Below are 27,848 nucleotides of genomic sequence, written 5' to 3'. Positions count from 1 at the left end.
CCAGAGGAAACCCCCAACGCACGGGGAAAACATGCAAACTCCACACACACAAGGCAGAGCCGGGAATCGAACCCCCAACCCTGGAGGTGTGAGGCGAACGTGTTAACCACTAAGCCACTGTGCCGATTTATTAAATAAAACCAAACAAAAGACATGATAAGAGACAAGGATTGAGGCACGGCTAAATACTAATGACAATTAGACAAGGGCCAGGCAGACACGTGAACACAGAACATAAACAAAAAGCACATAGCCAAAGTCCACATATTGTGACTACATAAAGTTGTGTGTACAAATTAAGTGGACAAAGTGGTATTTTTTCTTGTATCAACAACTGGTAACATTGCATGATGTTATTATAACAACTATAGCGTGTGTATAGAGTATCTGTTAAACATCAAAAACCAAAGTCTGATGCAGTGGCAGCCTTTAGATTTGTCAGGGGAGGTACAGTAGCTTTCATTTCCTTCGTGCTTGGTATAAATATCCAGTTAGTATGAGAAGAGTCAATAAAACAAAAAAGCTAATAAAACATTACATTTATTCAAACACTGTCTTCAAAGTATGCATTAAATTATAATTTTTTTTTACAGTAGAAAGGCAGGTGGATCATTTGGCCTCCCTGGCACTAATGGCTGGACAGCAAGCAGAGTTTGAGGTGGTGTTTCAACCTAAGGTCACTCAAAGTTTTGAGGCCACCCTGCATCTGTTTGTAAAAGACAACCCATATGAAAAGACACTGATACATCTCCTAGGAGAGGGATACCGTGACATAATCTCTTTGGACAATATCAGCAGCAAGGTTCCTCAGGACCAGGACAGCACAGAAGGTCAGTAAAGACCTTGTGTCTCTACATTTTTGACAAAGATTACAATAGAATAATTTATGGATTTTGAAAGACATTTGTTCTGCCAGATTTAAACAGAATCTGCAACCATTGGTGGTTTTTTAGCAGTGTTAGCATTCTGAACCAAGAACAAGCAAAATACATGCCTTGTCTCCATCATCTTTCTTTTCTTCTCTACTGTGCACCTCCTACAGCCATATGTGATATTGTGCACTTCGGGGACTGTCATGTAGGCCGGCTTTACCAAAAGACCTTTACTATGACCAATCACAGCAACTCAGAGGTTCTGCGCTTTCAATGGCCTCAGGGTGAGCCTCATTTGTATTTCTCACCTGAGATAGGCCACCTCCATGCCAGATGCACCAAGGAGGTTACAGTAAGCTTCAATTCAGAGCAGCCCATAGTGCTGACTGAACGGGTGATGAAGTGTAAACTCTGCCAGATAACTTTCCAGCAGCCTGTGGACCAAGTGCCTGATTGGGATGACCGTCACAGGACTGTCAAGTGGGTTGATGTGGAAAAGCCCCTCTCACCTCAGAGACCAGCTAAAAAAAAGGTAAGAGGGTGGTGGGAAAACAAATCATTTTGTCAGGATTTCTGCATTGTCAAGTGTACCCTTATACCAAGTTAAGCATCTTTCATTCTAAACTCCAACAATTGTAAGAATCTTCATCTGCAATCCTAATAATTACAAGTGCTCAAATGGAAAGGCTTGTTTTAAAGAATTAACAAATCTCAAAAATTCTCTCACAGTCTTAAAACATAATTTCTAGGTTGTAATAGTAGTAACTGCTGTTGTGTTCTGTTTCTAGGTGGTAGAGACTGACCCAGAACCTGTCCATTCAGTGGTGAAAAACTCATTTAGGGAACTAGAACTGGGGATAAGTGCCATGTGTGATTATGCCAAGTTTGAGTGTGATGCTGAACCTATCCTTTTTAAAGACACCATGCTCTTTCAAACTAGAGTCTTTCAGTATGTATGACTAAATCTTGTCTCTGATACTTCACACATAATACATATTTGAATTATATATATATATATATATATATATTATATATATATATATATTATATATATATATATATATATATATATATATATTATATATATATATATATATATACTTTTTCTATTATTTTGGGGTATTTCATTAATAACTGAATTAAACTGATTATAATTTATGTATCTTATGTGGTGCCTCCAGAATGCAAATGGCCAACAAAGGCACTGTGGAGCTTGAATACTCATGGCAGGTTATGATGGACACCTCTGAGAAGACTCAGGGCTTTGTTCATGGAGGTAACTCTTCAGCATGCTTCTAATGATAGTATACAAATCTATATTATGTAAGCATGAGATCTAACATCAGCAAATTTGATGTAAGATCTTGGCTCACTAGTAATGGAAATTAGCTGCCTTTGAGAAAATTGTAATATGCTTAATGACTAATAGTAGAGTTAGTGTTAATCTTGTTAAGTTTATGTTCATGCAATTTTATGTGTACAGACATGACCCCCATTACTGCCAAGGGTGGTCAGACAGGGCTGAGGCCATCCAGCAATTTGAGGAGCTTATCTACTCTGCTCTTAGGAGATCCAGAACTTCCTCCATTCACTGTGGACCCGAATATGGGACTTATCCTGCCTGGGACCTACCAGATATTTTATATACGCTTCTCTCCTCTAGAAGTAGCCCATTATGAGGCTACATTAGTCTGCAGGTCTGCAAATGAAACACACTTGCTTAATCTTTAGTTCCTAATGATATAATTTCAATGTAATATTATTTCTTTTTATTTGGCTTTACATCAGTATTGTTATGTATTGTAATGGGTTAATAATCATTTCACTGACAGTTTTTGTCTTTATGGCTAAAAAAGGTCCATTAGACAAGAATCCTTACTATGGGTCTCAGTTATTAATCTTTATTAGTAAAGTGAGTTCCCTTTTGAGTGAACTCGATGCTGCATCAGGGCTGACACTATGGTAAGGCTTCTTTGAGAAAGCTCTGTGTTCACATGCCAATTTAATGGCTCGGATAGGATACGCAATGAAAGATACGTGGCTCAGGAAGGATACACGCCAGCAAGTCCATATTAGGGCATCTACATCACATTACTCCAGCTTCTTTGTCTTCAGGAATAGCTCTGTTTCTGTTGGTGTCTATTGTCTGTCTTATTGTCTAAGACTAGGGTAAAGGAAGATATATAAAGACTATGGTCTTTTCTTCTTCATCATGGAGTGAACGATTGGCTCTTGAGGGAGCCGATTGTGTGCATTATGAGCGATTGCTTTTCGGGATCTCCACTCTTGCTGGCTGCATTCCAGGCTGGAGTTCCACGTCTGTTGAGGTTTCGCTCAAGCTCGTGGCATAACTCCTCTTCAATGTTTGTCTGTTTTGGTAGTCAGAACAATGGTAAACCAGTCTCCAAACAGTACCTGGCGCACTGGGTAGTAGAGGCCATTACTCAGGCCTATAAGCCTCTGGCATCAGTGCTCACTCCACTAGGGGTATCTGGTGCCTCATCTGGTGCTTTAACCAGGGCTGTACCCCTTGAAGATATTAGTGCTGCGATGGGTTGGTCTTCACCGCACACCTTTATCAAGTTCTATAACCTGGACCTGGATCCCTGTCCTGCAGAGCTATTAATGTTCCATTCCTAGTTTGCTCGTGCTCTCTCATGACCTCTGGCACAGTCATTGAATGGTGCGTGGGTATCGACGTTCCCATAACATCATCCCTGAAGCAACGTCAAGTTCCTTCGTAAGGAACTACACCATGCTACGTATGTAACCCGGTTCCCCAAAAATCTATCAAGATGCTTCCCCAGTGGCCACACTCTGGGTGTCCATTTGCGCTTCCTTCAGACAAATAGAAGATGGAGTAATGTGACAGAGATGCCCTTATGTGGACTCGCTTTTGTTTTTTTTCCAGAGCCATTAAATTGTTGTGTGTGCACACAGTTTAAGACACTACTTCCTCAAAGAACCGTTCCTATGGCATCAGTCCCGATGCCACGTCTTGTTCCCTTCTCAGGGAACCAGGTTACATAACCTGGCATCATTTTCTTTAAATTGTTGTGTAACCAGGCATAACTAAAACGCTGGATTTACAAAAGTTTAGGAAATACTGATGATCAACCATGTAATGCAATGTTTTCTACAAAGAATATTTGAGTTTAGTTATGATTAAAACAGCATGGAAATTTTTTAACTCAAAATTAATGATCAGTGTGAAGCCTGACAAAGGTTTTACAAATTTCTGGGATTTTCATCAGTACCAGATTTCTTGTGTAAATGCTCAAACAAGTGATTTGTAAACAGTTCAACTAATGAGCTAGTAAGGCTTTTGTATAGATTGCCTGGCACTGTGAATATATAATTAGACAAACTAGTACAATTATTTTTCATTCACTATAAAGTGTGTCTTTCTATTTTTATTAACACTCTAATACTGGGTGTACCTTTGCAAACATATAATTTACCACAATCTACCTTGACTTATTGGCAGCATCCCAAATCTGAAGGACCAGCAAGGCCCTGTGATTGCAGTGAATGGACGCAGTATGATGCCTTATTGCCATTTCCACCTGGAAGACTCAGGATACCTCACAGATAACAAACAGAGCCTTGAGCTCCCTGGCCCACAGAGGTCTACACCCAGAGCCAAGCTGGATCTCAACACCAAAGTTATAGAATTCACATCCACAGGGGTCGGCACATCCATCTGCAGGTGATAAAATTTATCTTTTGATCATTGACATTTTGTTAAAGTAATCATTTTGGGAATTTGCATACTTTATTGTTTCTGCAGGACCTTCAGTGTCGTAAATCCCACGAACAAGCCATATTCATTGTTGTGGAGATGTGAAGACTCGGAAGTTAAACCCTTTACCTGCCTCACACCAAAAGACTCCATTCAGCCTGGCAAGAAAGTGGAGGTATAATAGTTTAAATAACTGCAAATTATATTCAGCATATGATTATATATACAGTATATTCTGATGTGTTTATATGATCCTGCATTTACTTTTTTATATTAACCTTGAAAAATCCATTTCCTCAGGTCTCATTTAAATATCATGCCCAACAACTAGATTTGGTGGAATCCTTCTGGACTTTCTTAATTCCAGAGTATAGGTTCTCAGTGCCCTTCCTGCTGGTGGGCACAGCAAAAGATCCAAATGTGTACCTTGATCATGCTCATCTTAATCTCGGCAGTCTGCTTATTGGTAAGATTCCAGTTGATTTTGTTTGAGGTTTGAGAGAGGTTATATACATCATAATGTGTATGATGTATATAACCTCTGAGAAATGTCAGATAAGAGTATCAATGCATGAACAGTATGATACATATTTTATCATACATTATATAAGTTAATGCTTTTGCAATGGATTCATAAAGCATACATATAAATTATGTCTCTGCCTGAACTGAGACAACATGAAAAATTGTCAAGGTTGTACCACAGTTAAATATAGTAAGGACAAGTTTGTTACTTATTGATCATGCATTGGTCATAGGTTTTGTGGTAGAGGGACTTTGGGTGTGGGCTTGTTTGTTAGCCTTTTCTAAAAGTTTGGATTAATGCATTAATTGCTCATATATGGATCATAAATTAAAAGGTAAAACATGTGAATTTGAATCATTTGTACTCTAACAGGAATAACTGAAACAGTTGTGCAAAGAGAAATGGTCTAAAATTCCTACTGACAAATGTAAAAGCCTTTTCAGCAGCTACAGAAAAGTTTTGTGGAAGTTATTGCTGCTTAAGGAGGTTCTACCTCATTCAAAACATTCAGATTTTCTATTCAAATTGAAAGATTATATTTAAACACTGTTTTTGAACCATATAGCAACATACTGGAGTATCATAAGATAGTTAATATATACAGTATGTGATACCACAGTTTAACCATTGAGTATCATGTATTTACAATGAAACACTGTAATTAGAGCATTATACTGTGTGCAGCTATCACATAGGTACATGAGTAATATTGTGGCAGTATCATTCTAAAACAATAAGTAACTGTTGGGAACTTTCATATTAATTATTATGAATGAATCTGTACACATGTAGGTCGTGAGGTCCATAAGATTGTGTATTTGGTGAATAGAGAAGACCAACCTTTCTACTTTGCTATTGATGAGGTCTCGCGGCATACAAAGTCATTCAGAGACAGCCTAAGACTGAAGCCCATGCAAGGGACAGTACCCCCCAGAGACAAGTAAGGCCATCCCTCTCAACACTATTCTGGTGCAAAAGGAACCACAGTCCTATCACTAGTAATATGAATCGAACATCATTGCCAAATGAGTATAAAAGGAAGTTACAGTCACCAGCTATGTGCATAATGTTTTTGTTTATCAGGTTCCCTGTTTCCATATCCTTCACACCCACACAAGAGGGTCTGGTGACATTTAACCTACGCATGGTGATCAGAGGAAAGGTTCAGCCACTAACTATGAACGTGAAGGCGTATGGTTATAACATGACTGTCTGTGTCCAATATGAGAGTCCAGAAGGGGCCATAACTGAACTTTCTGCTACTGATTGTCATATTGTGAACTTCAAACAGGTGAGTTATATAAGCTATGAAATTGCATGTTTTTCTGAAAATTCATTATAAGTCACTCTGAAGTTGTGACTTACAGCTTACGTTCAGTGGTATAAAAGAACCTTCTAACACTATTCTTGGTACATTTCAATATATGTGAAATGACAGAATTATTATGTAATGAAAACTCCCATTTTACAAGGAGTTCATCTTATAATGCAGTATGTTTATTAGATGTGAATTTAAGGAAGATTGGAGCTTGAGTCGATACAAAATGTCTTCTTCATTTTTTTTTTATTTTGGCCAGGTGGAGATGAATAGTAAGTCCACATGTGCCTTTGTGGTGTTCAACCCAGGGAGGTTTGATGTGGATGTGCAGTATGAGATAACAGGGCCTGAAGAGCTGCACCGCCACCTACAGGTGGAGCCCACAACAGCCGTGGTACCCGTGGGAAAACAGAATCATTGCATCCTCAGTTTCTTCCCTTTGCAGAAGTGTGACCTCAAAGATATGAGCTTCTTAATCAAGGCATTCTTCCTTTATCTCTTTTGCCTCTCTATCTTCTGTTCTTCTGTTTTGTTTTTTTTACAACGTTTTTGTTTTTATTTCTAGAAATTGATGTTTCTTGACCAATAATTTATTATTCATGCTTTTAATTCATGTTAATCTGTAGGTAAAGGATGGCCCAGTTTTCCGATGCACTCTGCTGGGTTCTGCCACCAGCCTGGGGCTGGAGTTTTCCTTCATCAAGTACAATTTTGGAAAGACCTTTATTTACACTGATGGCATGGTGCCTGCCACATGCACACTGCTAATCAGCAACAAAGGGGAAAGAGGAATCAGGTGCAGCTCATTATGCATGAACTATAACTCAGTAAATTTTTCTTTTGGTTACTATTTTTAATTGTATGATTCCTCATTATTTATTATAGTATGGACTGTTTATTCTCCAACACCCCTTTTCTGGAAGTGGGTTTCATGCCTGATGTACTGCCCCCTTGTGGAACCATTGAGGTGCCTATCACATTCTATCCCCGAGAAGCAACACACTACCATGAAAAGGTAGTCTTTGAGATAAATGCGTGTTCCAGGCAGGTAGTGGAAATCATGGGGAAAGGAATTGAGATGAAGGTGAGGAAAAAAAAATTTTGACCCACTTGGAATAGCCTACATGTCATGAATTTTTTATATGTTTAGATGATTTTAAATAATATCAAGCTCTGGATTCCCTAGATTGATGTAGAGGATCCAAAATTAAAGACTTTGAAGCTTGGAACTCTGCAGGTGGGCCAGAGGAGCAAGAAGCTCATCCCTCTGATCAACAACAGTCTGTCTTCATTGACCTTTTCTCTCATCTTCACACCGTTTGCACAGACTCTCCTGAACTCTAAGGTAGGACACACACACTGACTTGTACAATATTATTACTACTACTACTATTATTGTTGTTGTTGTTGTTAATAATAATAATAATAATAACAACAACAACAACAACAACAACAACAATAATAATAATAATAATAATAATAATAAACAAAATGACGCCTGAAATAGGCACAGGCTCCCCGTGACCCGAGGTAGTTCGGATAAAGCGGTAGAAAATGAGTGAGAGAGTGAGTGAATAAACAAAATCTATTAAACCTACCTACAGTATATTTCTTAATTTGTCCTTTTTTTAATTGTACTTCACAATAGCTAGTTAAATAGTTTGGTTCCACTCCAGTAAGTTTGTTCTTCAGGTCCTGTCAGTGAATCCAAGTGAGGAGGTGACATTGAAGGGTGGAGGGGGAAAGTGTGTGGTGGAGGTGCTCTTCAGCCCTCAGCAACGCATGACCCCCTTCAGCGAGGAGGTGCAGCTAAAGTGTTTAGGAACCATGCGTCCCCTACTGGTGCTGAAAGGCTGCTGCCAGGGTGTAGAGATTACATTGGACCAGAACTACTTGTCCTTCGGAGGTGTAGCCCGGCACGGCCAAACCACACGTCAGGTTATGCTACAAAATACAGGAGACATTGGAGCTAGGTACCTACATACATATTCATCTAATATCTTTTGCATGTCATATTTTAGACCAGGGCTTCAGCATTCTGTTTCATTGTTGATTTAACTCTTCAAGTAATAGACCCTTTTGCACGGTTTCAATTTCTACTCAGCTGACTTTGTTGGGAGTAGAAAAAACATGACAGCAATGGCAAAATGTGTGAATTACAGTTCAGAATTTGTTGTGTTTAAAAAAGAACAGTAAATGATAAATTTCTCTTATTTCCTTTTCTAAAGTGCGAGTGCCAGATTCTGCTACTACTACTTCAACTTCTGTTCACAATTCAGAATACATTATTGAATAATTTTTACCCTAATATGATTATATTCACTAATATTCTCTTTTTACAAATATAATCATAATTAAGTGCATGCTAGCTTTATAAATAATTTTTCTCTTGTACACATACACTGATCAGGCATAACATAATGACCACCTTCCTAATTTTGTGTTGGTCCCCTGTTTTGCTGCGTTTTGCTGACTCCCCTGAGACCCCTGAAGGTGTGTTGAGGTATCTTGCACCAAGATGTTAGTAGCAGATCCTTTAGGTCCTGTAAGTTGTGTGGTTGGGATCTATGCATCAGATGCTTGATTGGATTGAGATCTGGGGAAATTGGAGGCCAATTCAACACTAGAAACCCATTGTTGTGCTCCTCAAACCATTTCTGAACTATTTTTGCTTTGTTCGACATCATCCTGCTGAAAGAGGCCACAGCCATCTGGGAATTCCGTTTCCATGAAAGTGTGTACAAAGAGTGCGTCAAAGTAACACCCACTTGGGCAGGACCGAAGTTTTCTTGGCAAAACATACCCAAAGTATCACACTGCCTATGCTGGCTTGCTTTCTTCCCATAGAGCATTATGATGCCATGTGCTCCCCAGATGAGACACACACCCGGCCATCCATGTTACGTAAAAGAAAACATGTTTTACCATACCAGGCCACCTTTTGTCATTGCTCGGTAGTCCAGTTCTGATGCTCACATGCCCATTTTACTGGTTTGAGGCTATGCAGCCCCATATGCAACAAACTGCGATGCATTGTGTATTCTGACACCTTTTTATCAGAAATAGCATCAGACCACATGGGACAGCCTTTTCTACCCACATGCAGCAATGAGCTGTGGCTGCCCATGACCCTGTCACCCGTTCACCACTGTTCCTTTCTTATACCACTTTTGATAGATACTGACCACTGCAGACAAGGGACACGCTACAAAATTTTAGAAGATGCACTGACCCAGTCATCTACTGTAGCTATCACAATTTGGCCCATGTCAAAGTTACTCAAATCCTTACACTTGCCCATTACTCCTGCTTCAAACACACCAACTTTGAAGGCAAAATGTTTACTTGCTGCCTAATGTATCACACCCACTAACAGGTGCATTGATGAAGAGATAATTAGTGTTACTCACTTTACCTGTCAGTGATCATGTTATTCCTGATCGGTGAATTTTATGAATAGTGGTTTGTATGTTTTTATTACTTTTGCAATAACTACTATGCTTTGGCAAATCAATTCTTCAAATTAAATATTTTGCATAACTTTTTAAAGACCTTGTGTGTATTTTTGTTTCAGGTTCACGTGGGATGCCAAGGCCTTTGCTCCATACTTCAGTATCTGCCCAGCTGAAGGTTATATCTGCCCAGGAATGGAGGTGCCTTTGGTGGTGACTTTTGCTCCTGTGGAGGTCAAACAGGATCTGTGCGATAACGTTTTCTGCTCTATAGAGGGGGGCAAGCCTTTAACTCTTACTCTTGCAGGCTCCTGCATTGCTCTCCCAGTTCCCAAACAGGTAAAATATTGTTTTTGTGTGATTATCACTGGTCCTAAATGTATTAAATTGATTTGTGACCTATATGCTTATACTCTCTCTTTCCGTTCGACAGGTGCTGAATTTTGTGTGCCAGGTCCGTAGTCATTGCACACAGTCTGTGACTTTATCTAATAATACAAACCAGCCCTGGCATCTGAAGCCTGTGATTGAGGGTGAATATTGGAGTGCTTCACTCTTCTTCTTCATTGAGCCCTACCAGCAAAATAAAGCCTATGAGATCACCTATAAGCCCTTGGCCATGACCACGGATGGAAAAAAGCACCTGGTAAATCTCTCCACACCAGACCTCGTTTGTTTAGCTTTAACTTAACCTGACAGAACATGGACAAACACGGAGTCCCTGTTTGACAGTTTAACCGATGTCAGTTGTCTTTGAATAGACTTTGTCTGCTACTTCAGACAATTTGTGAGTTTGTGTAATAAGAAAATTCAGTCAGTTTTACTCGTAGAGAGTAAAGAGTATATGAGAATTTACCCAAAATGTAACACCTCTTCATTCAACTAAGACCTCTATTTTTCTGGAGCTGTATGCAAAATCCTTAATGTGAATGTGCTTTTATGTTTGTTCTAGGGCTCTGTGTTTTTCTCTTTCCCTGATGGCTCAAGCATGCTGTACACCCTACAGGGCACAGCAGAGCCACCTAAACCTGTGAGCACAATCAATCGTGAAGTACCTTGCAAGACATCCTACACCGAGATTGTCCCTGTTCATAACTGGTTGCCCAAACCTCAGAGGTATTACACACCAGCACACAAATTAATTGTATTTAGTACACAAATTATAATCCAGGCCAAAATGGATGTTCATATATAGTTGTATAATGTACACTGTGCTCCTGCTGTGCAGATTCCGTGCTATAGTGGAGATAATTAAACCAGAATATCCTGACAGCACAGTCTTGCTGAAGGGGCTTGATTATGTGGATGTTTCAGCATTGACTAAAAGGGATTACAAAATCTCCTTCTTCAGCTACAAGGAATGCCAATACAATGCCAAAGTACTGCTACTTTCACCAACTTTTTAGAAATGCCAAAATCAATACAATACCTGAAATTCTGTTAATTATTACAATTATACAGTAAGCTATAACCAAGTCAAGCTAACTGATTTCTGTCAATTTTACACCTATTTTTTTTTTTATTTCCACAGTTGATCTTTAAAAATGAGTCCACAGGGGAGTACCAGTTTTACTACCTGAACTTTAAGGCCACACCTCCTGGAGTGATCAGCACTATTGAGCTGGTCACAGTGGTTAGGCAGATGACTTCAGGCTGTGTGAAATTGGAAAATCCTTTACCCATGAACCTGTTGTTCACAACCGAGTGCCGCAGTTCCGATGTCAATGTGCAACCTCAGTTCTTAGTGCCTGCACAATCTACGGTATAACCTGTTTTCTTACTTTAATTGACCAGTCAGTAAAGGAATATATAATTATAGTTTTTGAAGTTCTCTCTCTCTCTCTCTCTCTCTCTCTATTTCTCACTCACTCACACAAACACATGCACACACTCTCTTTCGCTCTCTTTTTTCTTTCTCTCCCAGGAAACCTTGAGGTTTGACTACCAGCCTCTCCGTCCAGGTGAAACTAAAACACGGCTCATGCTGTCTAACAGTGAACTGGGTTATTTCTACTATGAGCTTTTACTCCGTGCGCTTCCTGCTCCTCCTGAGAAACCCCTTTACTTCAGAGCACCATTGGGCAGTGGGCAATATCTCACTGCCAAGTTCACCAGCTATTCCCGTGTCAAAACAGAGTACACTTGCAAGGTAGAGCTTTGTTGAAGTTTGCTTATTTCCAGTGTATATTTCATATTTAAATCAATTGAATGAAATTGTTTGAAAGTGACGTAACTTACGGTGACCCATACTCAGAATTCGTTCTCTGCATTTGACCCATCCAAAGTGCACACACACACAGCAGTGAACACACACGTAAACACACACCCGGAGCAGTGGGCAGCCATTTGTATGCTGCGGCGCCCGGGGAGCAGTTGGAGGGTTCGGTGCCTTGCTCAAAGCCACAACAGTCGTGGCTGGCCCGAGACTCGAACCCACAACCTTACGATTACGAGTCAGACTATCTAACCATTAGGCCACGACTTGCCCCAATTTGTACTTTGTACAGTCATTCTTGTTCTTTTCAAGTAAATCTCTCTTTATACATACCATGAAATTAAAATGATCTTATCCTGTTTTATTTAGACTGAAATGACCTATGTTTCCCATTTACCAAAGAAAAATTAATGCTAAAATAAAGTTTTCCAGCAGCAAAAAAAAGTTGGTTGGTGTCAATTCTGAAAGATCATGTTAAATTGCAGAGCTAGGTTTTGGGTGCTGTTACTCATATATACACTTATAAGAATTCCTTATGTTTGGGGGTTTTATTTGTCTTTTTAGCTATTCAGGATAGTTATTATATGTACTAATAATAGCTGAAATGAACAGTAAATAGTTTTGCAATCTTTTGGCTATAAAATAAGAAGAGATCAGGATGAACAACAGTATAAAATAAATTTAGCTTCTGCACATATTAACTCCTGTTAACCCTAAAAAAACCTCTCTTCAGACAGACCATCCTGACTTCACTGTGGAAAAAAATGTAATCCTAGTGGCAGCAAGCTCCCAATCAGGCACTGATGTGAGTGTGGAAGTCTACTTTGAGCCCTGCCAATTAGGTGAGGTGCGAAGCCTATTGACCATATCATCCAGCACTGGGGGGGATTATGTGTTCCCTCTGTATGGAACATGCACCCCTCCCAAAGCCCAGGGCCCCATGGTCATCCGTGCTGGCTCCAACATCTCTATTCCCTTCAAGAATGTCTTCATGGAGACCACAGCCTTTTCTTTTCAGGTGGATAACCCAGCCTTTACAATCAAGGGCCTGGACACCATTCGCTCAAAGAAGACTCAACAAATCCTTGTGAGCTTTGAGAGCCCTCAGCAAGGCTCCAAGACCCCCTGCACAGGAAAACTTATCATCTCCAGTCCACGCACAGAGGGCCATGGCCAGTGCCTCTCCTGGGTATATTACCTGAAGGGCATCACCCCAGAGCAGCCTCAGAGAGAGAAGATGTCATAAAATGCTGCCAAGGCCAAAAGGACAAACCTTATGAATGTTTATTTTAAAAATCACATAATACTCAAGTTTCCAAATAAAAAAATATTTTAACAATATTCACGTTTTGCCTTCCCAGTTGTTTTAAATCCAGAAAACCCAATTAATATATTTTTATTTACAGCAATATAAGCTTAATTAAATATCAGTTCAGTCAGGACCACTTCGTAAATGAAGGTTAGGCGGGGAGGCAGCGCTGGGGAATGAATAGACCCCCCCTTTACAGCTGAGAATCAGAATAGAAAATTGCGCGAGGTGCGAATTTTTTACGTGAAGAATCTAACAGGTTCTGGCTGGAGGAGTCAGGGACGGAGGAGGTTGTTGGATAGCAGCGGCGATGCGTAGGTGCACTCGAAGGCGAGGATTTAAAGGAGGGAAATTACGGAAGTCGTGCTGTATTGGTGCGCCTTGTAGACAGCTGATTAGCAGCTGATGCAGCTTACTGCGTGGCAGAGGTGGCAAAAGTACACACATCCTTTACTCAAGTAGAAGTACAGATACTCATTTTTTAAAGGACTCCAGTAAAAGTAGAAGTAGTGACTACATTCTTTTACTCAAGTTAAAGTAAAGTATGGGCTCTGACTGTACTTAAGTAAAAAGTCGCCGATACTACCTGTTTAGTGTCATGCTGGTAACTGGACGTCATGTTTTATATATATATATATATATGTGTGTGTGTGTGTGTGTGTGTGTGTGTGTGTGATTTTGGAGTGTGCTGATGGATATTTGTGTTCATCAGCCACAAGAGTGTTACGAAAGGCAGGCACTGATGTAGGTGAGGTAGGGTGGAGTCAGTGTTCACATTCATCCCAAAGGTGTTCAGTAGGGATGAGATCAGAAACAACCACATATAGCAGGAAATGATAGGATGATAGGCTGGAAACAGCGCTCAATGAGAAGAAATAATACTAAAAGTAACGAGTCCGTTTTGAAAATGTAAGAAGTAAAAAGTACAGATATTTGTGTAAAAATGTAATGAATAATAGTAAAAAGTTGTCTGAAAAATAAATAGTGGAGTAAAGTACTGATACCAGAAAAATTTACTTAGTAACGAAGTATTTTTACGTGGATTTTTGTGATTTTACGTATTTTTACGTTTTACTTCCCACCTCTGCTGCGTGGCCTGCCTGAACTAACGTGATGCTTGATTTAAAAGGGCATTTCAAAAGTAACTGCAATAGTGTAGTGTATATTTGTATTGCGCTTTTAACAATTCACATTGTTTCAATAGAAATAGAAATAGAATATGAAGCATTCATTTTCACTGATGTAGTGGGGAAGGCTTTCTTTAAAGAGCTGTGTTCAAAACAGCACACTATTCGTACTAGTAATATTAAGCCTCAAAAATCATATGCATTGTATTTGTCACTTCACAACACCGATAAACATTTGCATGAAGTGATCAGAATTTGCATAATTTCTCCTCCGTCCCGGTCCACCTAGCTGACATAACCTGTTCACCAAAATATTACAAGTTTCTTCAAAAACACTTTACAGCCTTTCAGGTGGAAATGTCAGTGAGGTCTTTGAGACCATGAAACAAAACAAACTTGTCAAAACGTATCTATTCTCTTCACAAAGCACCTTGTCAAATAACCTTCCATTAATACAATTATTGGATTATCCAATTAATGCTAAAACTACATCTAACCTCTGTAAACAAATGAAAACTTTTGTCACTTGCAGGTATTTTTTGGAAATATATTTGCTTGAAAAGTTATTCTTAAACTTGTCTGATATTCCATTCCTTGAGGGGCCAATTGATCCCCACGAATATGTAAAAACGTGCACGAGTGAGAGATTAATCCTTCATGATTATGGTGCTTGCACATATGAATATTCATAAGCTGGTCTGTACTGCATCAGTGCTGACAAACATAGCGTTTATAACCTTTCTAGGGTTAAACATAACCAATGAAACGTTCAGAGAATAATTTGGACTTTATTTATAACTCTAGTGGAGCGATCACACAGCGCTCAGCTTAAATAAAAATGTTAAAGTTAAATAAAGACAAGAGTGCTGACATGATTTATTGAATATCTGAGTTTTATGTAAATACAAACTCCTAATAAGTTTAATATTACACTGTTTACAGTAACTCATTAACTACCCGGCTAACATTATGTAAAAACAAAATGCTAGATATCAGCACCCAGGGTAAGACAAACAAAAGTGTTAAAAAGCACTATGATGCTTTATAACTGCAGCAACATAAGTATTACTAGTAACTGTGTAGTGCTGAATTACTGCCTGGTGTAGAGCCAACAACCTGTTTCTGAATGTTGACAAAACTAAAGAGAAGGTTGTTGACTTCAGGAGAGCACAGAGCAACCACTCTCCGTAGAGATCGTCAAGAGCACCAAATTTCTTGGTGTTCATCTAGCAGAGAACTTCACCTAGTCAATCAACACCAGCTCTATCACCAAGAAAGCCCAGCAGCATCTCTACTTCTTACGAAGGCTGAGAAAAGCCCATCTCCCTCCCCCCATTCTGACTACGTTTTACAGAGGGACCATTGAGAGCATTCTGAGCAGCTGCATCACTGTCGGTTTGGGAACTGCACCATCTCAGATTGCAAGACCCTGCAGCGGATAGTGAGGACAGCTGAGAAGATCATTGGAGTCTCTCTTCCCTCTATAATCGACATTTACACCACACACTGTATCTGCAAAGCCAAAAGCGTTGTGGATGACCCCACACACACACACACACTCTCACACACACTCTTCACCCTGTTGCCGTCTGGAAAAAGGTACCGAAGAATTCAGGCCCTCATGACCAGACTGTGTAACAGTTTCTTTCCACAAGCCATCAGACTTCTCAATAACTAAGCTGAACTGTAATACAAACATGCCTCGAAAAACTTATGTAAATAAGTACGCTCATTCATGTGATTTACAGTTTTTGTTTGTAACTACACTAATCTAACTTGCTAGCTAAAGTAGCAGAGCAATGATGTTTTTGTTAGAACAAAAAAGCCATCATGACAACAATCAATGTTTTAAAAAGCACACAAGTATATTATTCCTTGTTCATAGAAGAAGATGGTGGGAAAGGGAAAATGATTATAAATATGTAAAATTTAATGATTACTATGTATGTATGTATATATTATATGTGTTGTTCTGCATAAAGTACTTGCTTTTAATCTATATGCATTATGAATTTTAGTACTAACTCCTGTTTATGCAATATTTGAATGATTTTCATAGTCTGGCAAGACACTTCATGGAGTGTGGGAGTACTTTAATGAGAGAGTGGGCGAGGAGAGCTAAAGCAAGGGCACCATGACATTAAGCAGCAGTCCTCATAGGGGCACAGTTTAAATTGGCTCTCAATTTTCAATTTGTTCAATACAGTCTATTTTCCAAACATTCTCTTGAGACCCAGTAGGTCAATTAGCAATATGATCACATTGAGCTGCATATGGTGGCCAAATCATTCTGTCATATATATGTTTATATAAGTTATAAATATCAATCATTTTTGGTTAAACGGACTCATAGGACTGAGACGCTGATCTAATGCTGATAAAGAATGCTGATAAAGCCGGAGTTGCATTTGATGGCTTTACATTTGGCTGATTGTGGTCATAAGCCATTTACAAAGCAAGGCTGCTTTTGGTCGCACAAAAGGTCCAATGGGATTTAATGCAAATGCATCCATCTTTAGTGAGCACAGGAGTTGCCTGACAGAGCAGGAAAGGGGCTGATGCTACAGCATGGGGTTGATGAGCCTATATCACTAATACCCAGAGCAACCACTCCAGTTAACACTAGCTTGCAGCCTTCTCTTTAGAACCACCACTGCACCATAAGGGTGTCCAGTTGTGTGTGTGGGCTGGGGGTGCTTGGAATATGTACCCAACTCTGGCAAAGTTAAGAGATTGCTGCTTGTCAAAATTAAGCTAAGCCCAAGTTCTAAAGGAAAAGCAGGGAACATTATGCTGCCAATGTATAGAAAAGTCATATTTTCCTCTTGAATGCTTCACTATTGGACCACACACACTGTGTTTGTATGTGGGAGATTAATGCTGTTCTTAGTGGCAATTATATAACTGCCTCTTAGGAGGAATATCTTTAATCACATGTGTCATAGAAAAAGACTGTAGTGTTTTAAGCCTCAGCAGGATGTTGCTTATATCTTGTCAAGGAAGGCAGGGATAGAAGAAGACCAAAATGCAGGGATAACTCACTCTCTCTCTCTCACTCATTTTCTACCGCTTATCCGAACTACCTCGGGTCACGGGGAGCCTGTGCCTATCCCAGGCATCATCGGGCATCAAGGCAGGATACACCCTGGACGTAGTTGCAGGGATAACAAAAAAATTATTTATTAAAAAAGTAACAGAAAATAAATACACAATCACTAGAAACAAGAACCGGCAAAACAAGAACCAAAACACAAAAGACGAGGACTCCACAAGGCTAACCACAACGCGGAGGAACTAAATAGACACGATAATTTGTCTATTTCGAACCAGGTTATTAAGACGAGACACGTTACACAAAACACAGAGAATGTCCAAGCAAAAGTCCTGGCACTTATTTCTTTACTGTTATGGTCATTTTACCAAAAAAAAAAAAAAGTATATTATTTTTAATTTGTATTGTTTTCTTTGTTCAAATAACATAGCAAGTTATTATATATTTTATTTTATATACTATTACTTTTCAAATTTAATTAAAAATCATTCTACTCAGTATTTGAGAGAGAGAGAGAGAGAGAGAGAGAGAGAGAGAGAGAGAGAGAGAGAGAGAGAGAGAGAGACCCAGCAAATGTCAACACTCTAAAGGCAATTTGAATGAGGAAGATTGGCCATGTGACCCATGGATGAATGTAAAAGTCAATGCCTTGTACAGAAACATATCCTCAGTCTCTACTTTGTAACACTTCAGTACTAGATTGTGTGGGGTTATTCCCAGATTCTATTCCATTCGGACTTTGCCAGAGTCCATCCAGCTCCCTAGAGTTTTTTCGCCAGGCTCTGCACTCACTCTCCCGCAATGATCCGCTTCACTTAATTACTAATCATTGTCACCTGTTCACAATCACCTGCTTACAGTATAATAGACTCCCAATTCGTTCATTCCCCGTCCGGTCTACACCCGTTGAGTGTATCATTGCTACCTACCTGACTCTACTAACCCTTTGTGAAGTTTATCTTCTTTCTCTCTCCAGTTATCATCATCATCATCGTCGTCGTCGTCGTCGTCGTCGTCGTCGTCATCGTTGTCCTCTGTCTACTGTGAAGTTAAGGAAGGTGTCATTTGTTATCTGTGACTGTCAAGATGTGTTTGTGTTTGGAGTTGCCTTTCTCATCATCATCATCATCATCACCCTCATCATCCCTGCTATCTTTCATTCTATCTGCCTGTTGATTGTTTCATGTTTTAATAAACACATCTGGTTTTTACTCCGTTGTCATCTCCATCTGTCTGCCATAACAGAAGGAATAACTATATATAATTTTTTTTCAGTTAAAAAACATTCAAACCATTGAATGCAAATGAGGAATACAAATCATCTTTTGATGAGCTGTACATCATTTCCTGTAAAAGTTTAGTTACTTACAGGTTTGACATAATTTGTGGCAGCCAGTATCAGAGTTTAAGAGTACACCAAACAGAGAAAGGTAAATATGATTCCATGATGGCCTGAAATAATTGAGCTTGTGCTGTTTAGAATGAGGTAAAACAGTGAGTAATTGTTTAATTGAAACTGTTTCATAATAGTCATACTTATAATATTTCTGTACAAAATAGTAAACAACCTATCACATTTACAATTTTGTCACTCGTTTGGCAAAATAGTGGTGTCATCTGGTGTTCAAAAATTTAGTGAGAGTTAAAATGTAGGGGATAAAAGATTAGAATGCACCTGATATTTGAGAGGATTTTAAGTAAGATATTAAGTATTTAATTAATTATTTAATACTTAATTAACATATTTAAGTAATATGTTGTCTAGTTCTGTGTTTGAACTATAAAGCAAATTTTTAAGTCCCCTAAAAAAATTTTATATCCAAAAAAGAAAGAAAGAAAGAAAGAAAGAAAGACAGAAAGTGACAATAATAATTACAATTTATATACCAAAAAAAGCTGAGCGTAGTTTTACTTAAGAATAGTTTTCTGTATAGAGACTTAAAATTGTAGTAACTGAGTATAGCATTACTTGAACAAGTGTGGATTTAGTATCAAGACTATCAGTTAGACTGTGAATTAGTATGTATTTGCAGGAAATATCTTTCTCTCATGATTACTCTCCTACTGTACAACATACATTATAACACTTAATAAATTTCCAAATCAGTGTCCAGTTTGTCTTCATTTAAGCAAATTTGCTTATCTTAAACATAAATCCATAAATTTAAACTATAAATATGCTGTGGTATTATTGAGAATTATTTGTACATTGATGATACAGAGTGCGATTTAATAAGTACCTTCATGTAAGTGTAGGTTGGTCCATTTTTGGCATTGCAGGTAAATTTCATGAGATGTTCTCATGAAGGCAACATTAGGAAGTATATAAATGATTCTGGATCACTTGGAGGGCCATACAGGTATGCATTAAAAGATCTGCCAGGAGTGAAATGAAGTCACATTTTAAGAACAAGCATTGAACAAGCACCTGAGTGGCCTTCAAAACTAGTGGCTGTCCAAAACTAGCCCAAGATTTCATACACTGGGTATTTCACCACACTCCAAAAGTCTCTTAAAAATTGGGTAAAATCCAAGTTCCAGTGTCCTTGTCTAGTCCTCTATGCCATCTTAATGGGTCTCCAGACAGTTAGTTTTTAACCTTGGTGCTGTTACTCACATCGTTGGAGATGACGACAGCTTTCAACATTTCCACTTTTTTTCACATTGACAAAGTATATTCACATTGTCCACACATGCAGTAAGAGATTTAAGACACAGACATTGATTTTGCAGTGACCAGGTTTTCAAAACACTCATTATTGTTACAATGTACATTCATTGTGGTTCCTCAATGGGCCATTTTCACAATTCTGGGTACTTCTTCTCAGAAGTAGCATTCAAAAGATAACTTTACGTTCTCTACAATGAAAGAGATTGAGTGTTCTTGTGTGTTTCAATTCAATACTGTAGCTTTCTTGATGAAGAGGGAGAGTAGAAAAGATCAAGCCAGAGGTATGCTTCTGCTTCTGACTAACATCAAAGATAGCTCAAAGCTAAAAAAAATTAACTGCAGCCACAGCGGGTAGAACGTCTCTCTAAGAAGAAAGCAAAACTGTAGAATCCCCAAGGCAACTTTTTTGTTCCACAAACTAGCTGCATTTGGCTCTCCCCACCTTGCTGCAGTCTACATTTAGAAGTAAGCAAAAAATACTCATTCTTCAGGTGTTAAATAATTGCCGGCCTATGTTAGCTGTTCTGATAAAAGTTTAATAACTTTTTCAGCTATCCACAATACATAAATTATGTAAAGACTGCTGAAATGGTTACCATTAATTATTTCATAGAGGTAAATAGAAATAAACAGAAGTGTTGTAAATATGAAATAACACACACAATAAAAGTTAACTACATATGTACAGTACATTTATGGCATTTAGCAGACACCCTTATCCAGAGTGACTTACAACTGAGCTCAGGGGCCCAACTGTGGCAGCTTGGTGGACCTGGGGTTTGAATCCATGACCTTCTGATCAGTAGCCCAACACCTTAACCGCTGAGCTACCACATCCATCACAGTAGATACTCATGATCACTTCCAATGTCAGATAATGTTACATTTACCTAATAGCTGTGAGTAAATTATTCTACAAAGAAATAAGTTCCTTTGTTCAATTAAATTCCATTGTCTCAAAGCAGCTTTTAGTCCTGAACACTAATTGGAAGGCTGTTCCATAACTGTAGGGCTTTGTAAGAAAAGGCTCTGCTCCCTGCTGTAGCCTTTATTACCTGAGGTACCAACAAATAGCCTGCACATTTTGATTGAAAAAAAGTGTGGTGGAACATAAAAAAACCAAAATGTTCTTCATGTACAGTGGCATGAGACCATTCAGTTCTTTATAGATGAGTAATAGTATTTATAATCAATGTGAAATTTCACTGGTAGCCAGTGCAGCATGGAGTTAAATGTGTTGTGTGTGATGTCTACATGAGCTTGTGAAAGACTTGAGTTGATAATAACTTGAAATAAAAGACTTGAGCTAACATAAACTTAGTACACAGATAGAAATTAAGCAACAGCTTGGTAATGCATATATATGACAATACATTCCCTAGAAGGTATAGTATGGTCTGTGTGAGGTTTATATGTCCGGGCGAGGGCTCCCTCTGGCTGTGAGGTAGGGGAGGTGCAGCAGATGTCGTTACACTTTTCTAGGATCTTGGAGATAAAGGGGAGGTTTGATATTGACCTATAGCTGGACAGCTGACAGGGGTCAGGTTTAATAATTTAGGCACGTAGGCACAGGTTTAAATGATTTAGGCGCATAGATTTAATCATTTAGCCAGAATTATTAGAAGAATTTATTCTTTTTAGAATGGGTTTGGTAGCAACTGGTATTATCTGTTTAAAGAAATATATAGGTCACCCACTGGACCATATTGATGGTCCCATTAACCACTGATAACATCCATTCAATAGTGTGATAACATTCGAAGCGGGTGTATAGGTAAGGAATCTAGTAGCAGGTGATTTAGGTAAGTTGATCATTTTGAAGAAGAAATAAGACAAATTACATCTGTCAATATAAATAAATATATAATACTATTATTATTATTATTACTCCACATTTTAATATAAATAATATAAATATTTAGTTTTGACAATGAAGATGATGGCTCCTATCAGTATTCTCAGTAAATGCATGTCCTTCCTAAGGACATTTTCATACCTCAAAGGCATGTATGCTTTTGATCACTGTCTGAAACTTATTGCCAAAATATTGATAATGGTCTAGCAGGGAAAGACCTTGGTTAGACCTTATAAACCTGTTGGCACTGTGCATTGTTCAGTGATACATTTTAAAGACATTGGCAGTTGTTTGGCAAATACACTTTTAATAAATCTTACACTTAAATAAGTATTTTATCATAAAATGTATAATTTTATGAAATACCACAATATATTATCTGCTATATAAAATAATTACTGACTGTTTTTTTCTGTTCATAAGAAATGCAATTTTAACTAATTTCATTTAGTAAAATTATACTGCACTGCTATGATTGTTATAATTATTAATTTATTTTTACTTTATTACATATGTAATAATTATAAATAATTATACATTTTCCAACAATATTTATATAAGTGAAACACTGGTGGCTTTTTTTTATACTTTTGTTTTGAATATACTATATATTTTATTATGTCACTGTAACAGTGAAATTTCCCCTTTGGGTGACGAACAAAGGTATATCTTATCTTATCTTATCTTATCTTATCTTATCTTATCTTATCTTACAAACAGTGAATCTCACTTGTGAATGAGTCCAATAGTTAAAATATACAGCAAAAAAGTTTAGCAAACAGAAAATTTAAAATAGAAATAGCTTTAAATAGAAAGCATGAGAGACTTTGCTTTTCCTTCTGTATAGCTGACAGAGTTTAGATATGCGGTGATCCAAGGAAAATCCAAGAAAAATCTTGGAGTCTGAAGACTATTTTTATTAATAAAATTTTAAATGTTAAACTTAAATGTCACTAAAAGTGGACAAAGTGAAATGTACATTTAAATGTGTGTGTGTGTGTGTGTGTGTGTGTGTGTGTGTGTGTGTGTGTGTGTGTGTGTGTGTGTGTGTGTGTGAGCTCTGATGTCAGAGCGGGGGGAGGGCATCGCCCCCATAGCGCTCAGCATGAACGCAGCGCGGCAAAGAGGATGTGCGAGCAAGCGGCGCGCTACTGCAGGGACGGCGTCCACAAGCTTCTCTACAAGGACCAAGCCAAGCTGCGGGCGCAGGACAGCGGCGAGCAGACTAAATTACCAGCGCAGAACAGCGAGACCGCGACGGCCGCGCAGCCCGGGAACGGCGGCTCACAGCCCGGCGCCATAGACGGGCTTGTGCGCTGGATTGTCACCAAGATGAGCGACAACAAGAGCATCTCGACGCGCGAGTACGGCAAAGAGGAAGCGGCCGTGGCGCAAGAACAATTCTTCGCCCCGGAGCCGCGCAAAGGCATTTCAGTCATTCTAGACGTAAGTGGCTTTATGCTTATCAGCGCGCTGCTTTACGTGCACTTCATTTTCAGCTCTGCTTTGTGAGGGTAAAGCGCACAGGTTTAGATGTAACATAATCAGGATTAATTGAGTGCTGAGAACACAGCCTCAGCTGAAGTATTATCAGTAATCTACAAGTTGTGCCACTAAATTAACGTCCTTTTCACACCAGACTCAGATCTTCTACCTCAGATAAACCAGCACAATATTACAAATATATTGTATCTATTTTCATTTAATCTTAACTATACTCAAATATCACAGTAATTTCCTTCTTCACATTTTAGTGTTTTCCATGCTCTAACACGCACACTTGAACAAGGGCTGTTAATTATGTAATTAGACAGAAAAGGAGGTGTTAGGAGAGAACAAACACTTACATGTTCAGGGGAAGGGGGATTGGGTACATGTGCCCTAAATCAGAAGCATATAACTCCGGTGGATCAAATACGCGCGCTCTCCCTAATGCTACAAAGACCCATGTTGCCAGATTGGCCTGATACATGCTTTAATGTAGTTTTGGCAGTCGTATTCGCGTGTGAAATAGTCTTCCTATGGTAGCTGTGTTTGGTGCAAGTTACTGTTTAATTACCGTTTGGACTAGTATGTAACAATTTGGTTGTATTTTAAACAGTCAGTCTAATCTGGCAACCACTCTAAACGGCATCTGTAAAATGTGCTGAATAGTTAACACATTTTAAAAGAGATTTTTCCAGTCTATATTTCTTTACATCTTTGACATCACTATACATAGACTGCGTTTGCTTGACAAGCGCACCTTTCTTTCTTTCTTTATTTATTTATTTATTATACTTTATTAAAGCCTACTATTTAGGCGTCATGGATGGATGCAAGGGCGAGGTCTCGGCAGTATTGATTAGTTGGTTAAACTACTGCTTTACTGTGTTTAAAAGGAGGTCGATAATTATCTCTTATACCAAATCATGTCTCAATACACAAATTGCTTTAAGACTTTTGCAAGTGAAAAGTAGATCAGTGCCAGACCCAGATAAAAAATGACATAATAATACATTAAAACAGTTCTTAAAAATAATTTAAATAAATAAACCAATTTTAAAAAATACCTGGGGCACGAGCAGAGGGGAAAAAAAGGCAGAAAAAAGGCAGAACATAAAGGGTGGATGCAGTTAGTATTGAGAAAAGGAGGAAGGGAAGAAGATAGGGAGTGGGAAGCGAAAGCAGCTCTCTGCAAACACACATTCCAGAGTGCACATGCTGAATTTATTTAGCATACTGAAGATGTGATCTTTAGGTAGTAATATATTTAGGTGTAAAAGTAGTAGCTCCCGATGTAATGGTGGATGAAAAAAGGAAAGAAAAATGCATTTTGTGGTTAATTAGCTTAATCTCACAAGGGGAAATATTTACCCAAACCACATGTTTATAAATGATAAGGTCTTCTATAATATTTTATGAGTATGGAAATTCAGTTTTCTTCTGTGAACGCTTCTCTTCAGCTTACCTTGCAGATTTTCAATGGGCTTAGTTCAGGGGACTTTCTGTATGGAAGATCTAACAACATCCCGGCTGTAGCCTCTAGGCAAAAGCAGATTTAAAATCTTGTGGTATTTCATCTGCCATGTGCCCTAACATGTTTCCAAGGGCCTTTGAAGGAAAAACACAACACCCCAAATCCTCCATCATGCTCAACAGTTTAGGATTAGAATTTGTTTGTGCATAGCCATTCTTTTTATGCCAAACCCATACGTAAGCAACAATGCACCACAGATGCTTGGATGTTTTAAGGTTTTTGTTTGTTTTTGTATTATAGCTAACCTCGATCTATTGTTTCTGAAATCCTGCATGTTATTGTAGTAGTATATCATTAGAATTTTGCCTAGGTTCTTGTTCCGTATCTCGGTCTGGCCATGGTTTAGGATTGGTAACCTGAGTTGAGACTGTCCTTAATATCATGTGTGTTGTAAAACCCCCTTCCACACCTGGGACATGTATTGGAACACTCTGGTAGACCACTCCAGAATACCTCCTTAACCTAATTTCTGCTGTTTCTAGGGCAATTTGTAGCTGGGGTCTTTGGGGTACAAAAAGGCCTGTGGGAAAAAGATGGGTCTGACACAGACCGAGCCTGCACTGATGTACCTCTCTAAACCTGACATCTGAACTCAGGCAAAACATTTTCTGTCATTGTCACTAGTGGGATTTTCAAAGATTTAAAAAAGAGTGCCTGCCTTACCATTCTTTGAGCCTGGATAGCAGGTGAATATGAAGTCCAAGCTGAAAAAATAGGGTCAAACTGATTAATGATAAACACAAAGGCATACCTCACACCCTCCAGCCAGTGTCTTTATTACTACGGGGCTGCTTTTATAGCAACTCCCAGTGTTCCACTTCAGAATTTCTTTCATCTGAGGAAAGTGTTCTGGAATTTGGGAATATGGAATCTGGGTTCTCTTTTATTTAGGAAAAGACTTTTCACTTTTCTACCTATCCACCCACACTGTGAACTCCAGATCTCTTTTGGGGTGTTGCAGAATGGAAACAATTGTGAACTTTTTCTTTACTAGATAAAAAGCATCTAGGATCTGAAATGGAGTCTCTACCATCCATTTCAGCTGCATGGATTTACCCTTTAGAAGAGAGGTTAATGAAACTTCTGATTAACCTCTTATAGAAATTGGCAAAACCTAAGAACTCTTCAAGTATCTGTGGCAAGGACAATGAGTCACTGCTTCCGCTTTGTTCTGATTAATTTCATCCACATTTTCATCTGTGGCGTAAACCAGGAATGTCACTAAGTTTTGAGGGAATTCACACTTTTCCAGCCTAACAGAGGTTTTCATTGACTAGTTATGTTAGAACGGCATGTACTTGGGCTATTTGCTTTGTCTTTGCCCAGGAGTACATTAGATGTCACAACAGGTGACAACAACAACAGGTTGTGACATGATTATATAATTATTCAAGAACTTCTATAACACTTTACTGATAAGAATACGAACCACCCCAGGAGATAAGCCACTCGTTTCCACAAACTCAGATCAGGATATCCATGCGAAATCTGTCATCTCAACAAGCTAGCTCAGCTTTCAAAAAGCATGCCTTGTCAGAAGATGGTCTTCAAGGCTGGTTTGATCTCTGGTCTCTGTGGCCAACTGGTAAACATTAAGGAAAGTAGAATCCTTTCCCTAATTCAGCATCAATAGCCTCTCTCTATTATCTTTTCCAGTCTAAGGTTATTGGAAATGGTGTGAAATTACTGCTCACATAGATAGAATTAAACATAGATAGAATGCTGGGTTAAATATAGCAGTTGCAGAGTTACTGTTGAGCAGTAAGAAGGGTCTGTACTTGCTTTATCTTATCAACATCTCTTGAGAAGGGAGGCACTAGAAAAAAGTATCATACAATGCATTAGAATTCTTTTGCATTTTCCTGGTATGCCATCATATAAGGTTTCTGCAGTCTTGAGTGAATGCACCTTGGCAGAATCCTTGGTAGAGGAAGTCTTCTGTAACAGGGGACCCAGAGACAGTCCAAGGACAAAAATACCAAAGAATTAAGATAACTGTAAAGGAGGACAAGGGCCAGGCAGGGGTGAAAGACAGGGCAAGAGTAGATGTCAGAAAACTGTCTGATGTTATCTGGTGAAATACAGGTACAAAAGGTTCAGCACACATGTATGATGTTAGACATTCGATTGAGGTAAGAGTGCATTGTTCTTTTAAACTACACAAATAGGACATAAAAGAAGTTTCTTAAAATTCAAGATAGGGCACTCAGGCAGTGTGTTATAGAGTCTGGGCTGGATGTTATAAAATATATTGGAGATATTAAATAATGAAAAAGCAAAATCTTTTTGCTTTAATTTGAGGTATTGTTCATTTTGGTATATACATCCAAATTGTGCGATACAGTATGTGTAGGAATTACAGCACTTTTTGTATGTGGTGTTTAAACTGGTGACCTTTTGAAAAACAAAATGCCTGGAAGACCACAGAACACTGTGTTGAATGATGTTCTTTTCAATTTTTTTTCAATTGCCCGCACTAACAACACCCTCCAGGAGGTGGGCATATCAATTTCAAATCATCAATCAAGAGAAGCCTTCAACCAAAAAAATATAAAAGGTTTTCGACAAGATATAATCCAAACATGTTTAAAAAAGGCTTGTACAGTTCTAGAACAATATTCTATAGATAGATGAGAAAATGATGGCAATGGAACGGGTTGAATTCCATTGGATTAATGATTATGTGATTG

General features: G+C 38.6%; 2 protein-coding genes across 9 annotated transcripts in view; both read left to right on the top strand.

Moving 5' to 3' along the window:
* Window positions 1-13,466, top strand: part of LOC113652377 (hydrocephalus-inducing protein homolog) — a 78,732-nt gene extending 65,266 nt beyond the window's left edge. For 4 of the 7 annotated variants that reach the window (XM_047822493.1, XM_047822494.1, XM_047822491.1 and 1 more), the window contains 22 exons: window positions 594-830; window positions 1,043-1,404; window positions 1,661-1,821; window positions 2,054-2,148; window positions 2,356-2,569; window positions 4,360-4,581; window positions 4,663-4,789; window positions 4,915-5,080; window positions 5,933-6,080; window positions 6,224-6,431; window positions 6,718-6,939; window positions 7,085-7,254; window positions 7,344-7,542; window positions 7,645-7,803; window positions 8,151-8,431; window positions 10,033-10,249; window positions 10,344-10,556; window positions 10,863-11,026; window positions 11,139-11,289; window positions 11,442-11,672; window positions 11,835-12,059; window positions 12,859-13,466. In XM_047822493.1, the coding sequence (XP_047678449.1) occupies window positions 594-830; window positions 1,043-1,404; window positions 1,661-1,821; window positions 2,054-2,148; window positions 2,356-2,569; window positions 4,360-4,581; window positions 4,663-4,789; window positions 4,915-5,080; window positions 5,933-6,080; window positions 6,224-6,431; window positions 6,718-6,939; window positions 7,085-7,254; window positions 7,344-7,542; window positions 7,645-7,803; window positions 8,151-8,431; window positions 10,033-10,249; window positions 10,344-10,556; window positions 10,863-11,026; window positions 11,139-11,289; window positions 11,442-11,672; window positions 11,835-12,059; window positions 12,859-13,371 (4,685 nt within the window). In that variant the 3' untranslated portion in view covers window positions 13,372-13,466. Of the gene's footprint in view, window positions 1-593; window positions 831-1,042; window positions 1,405-1,660; window positions 1,822-2,053; window positions 2,149-2,355; window positions 2,570-4,359; window positions 4,582-4,662; window positions 4,790-4,914; window positions 5,081-5,932; window positions 6,081-6,223; window positions 6,432-6,717; window positions 6,940-7,084; window positions 7,255-7,343; window positions 7,543-7,644; window positions 7,804-7,965; window positions 8,025-8,150; window positions 8,432-10,032; window positions 10,250-10,343; window positions 10,557-10,862; window positions 11,027-11,138; window positions 11,290-11,441; window positions 11,673-11,834; window positions 12,060-12,858 lie in introns of those variants that run through there. The other 3 variants (XM_047822492.1, XM_047822495.1, XM_047822496.1) reach the window with 3 other exon arrangements.
* Window positions 13,467-23,216: 9,750 nt separating this feature from the next.
* The window catches only part of necab2 (N-terminal EF-hand calcium binding protein 2), a 62,866-nt gene continuing 58,234 nt past the window's right edge, over window positions 23,217-27,848 (top strand). The window contains exon 1 of one of the 2 annotated variants that reach the window (XM_027161248.2): window positions 23,217-23,585. In XM_027161248.2, coding sequence (XP_027017049.1) covers window positions 23,268-23,585 — 318 coding nt within the window. In that variant the 5' untranslated portion in view covers window positions 23,217-23,267. The remainder of the gene's footprint in view (window positions 23,586-27,848) is intronic. The other variant, XM_027161247.2, reaches the window with a different exon arrangement.

Source organism: Tachysurus fulvidraco, chromosome 13 (assembly GCF_022655615.1).
Source record: "Tachysurus fulvidraco isolate hzauxx_2018 chromosome 13, HZAU_PFXX_2.0, whole genome shotgun sequence".
Classification (NCBI taxonomy): Eukaryota; Metazoa; Chordata; class Actinopteri; order Siluriformes; family Bagridae; genus Tachysurus; species Tachysurus fulvidraco.
Note: the sequence above shows the minus strand (reverse complement) of the source record. Positions and strands in the feature narration are given on the sequence as shown.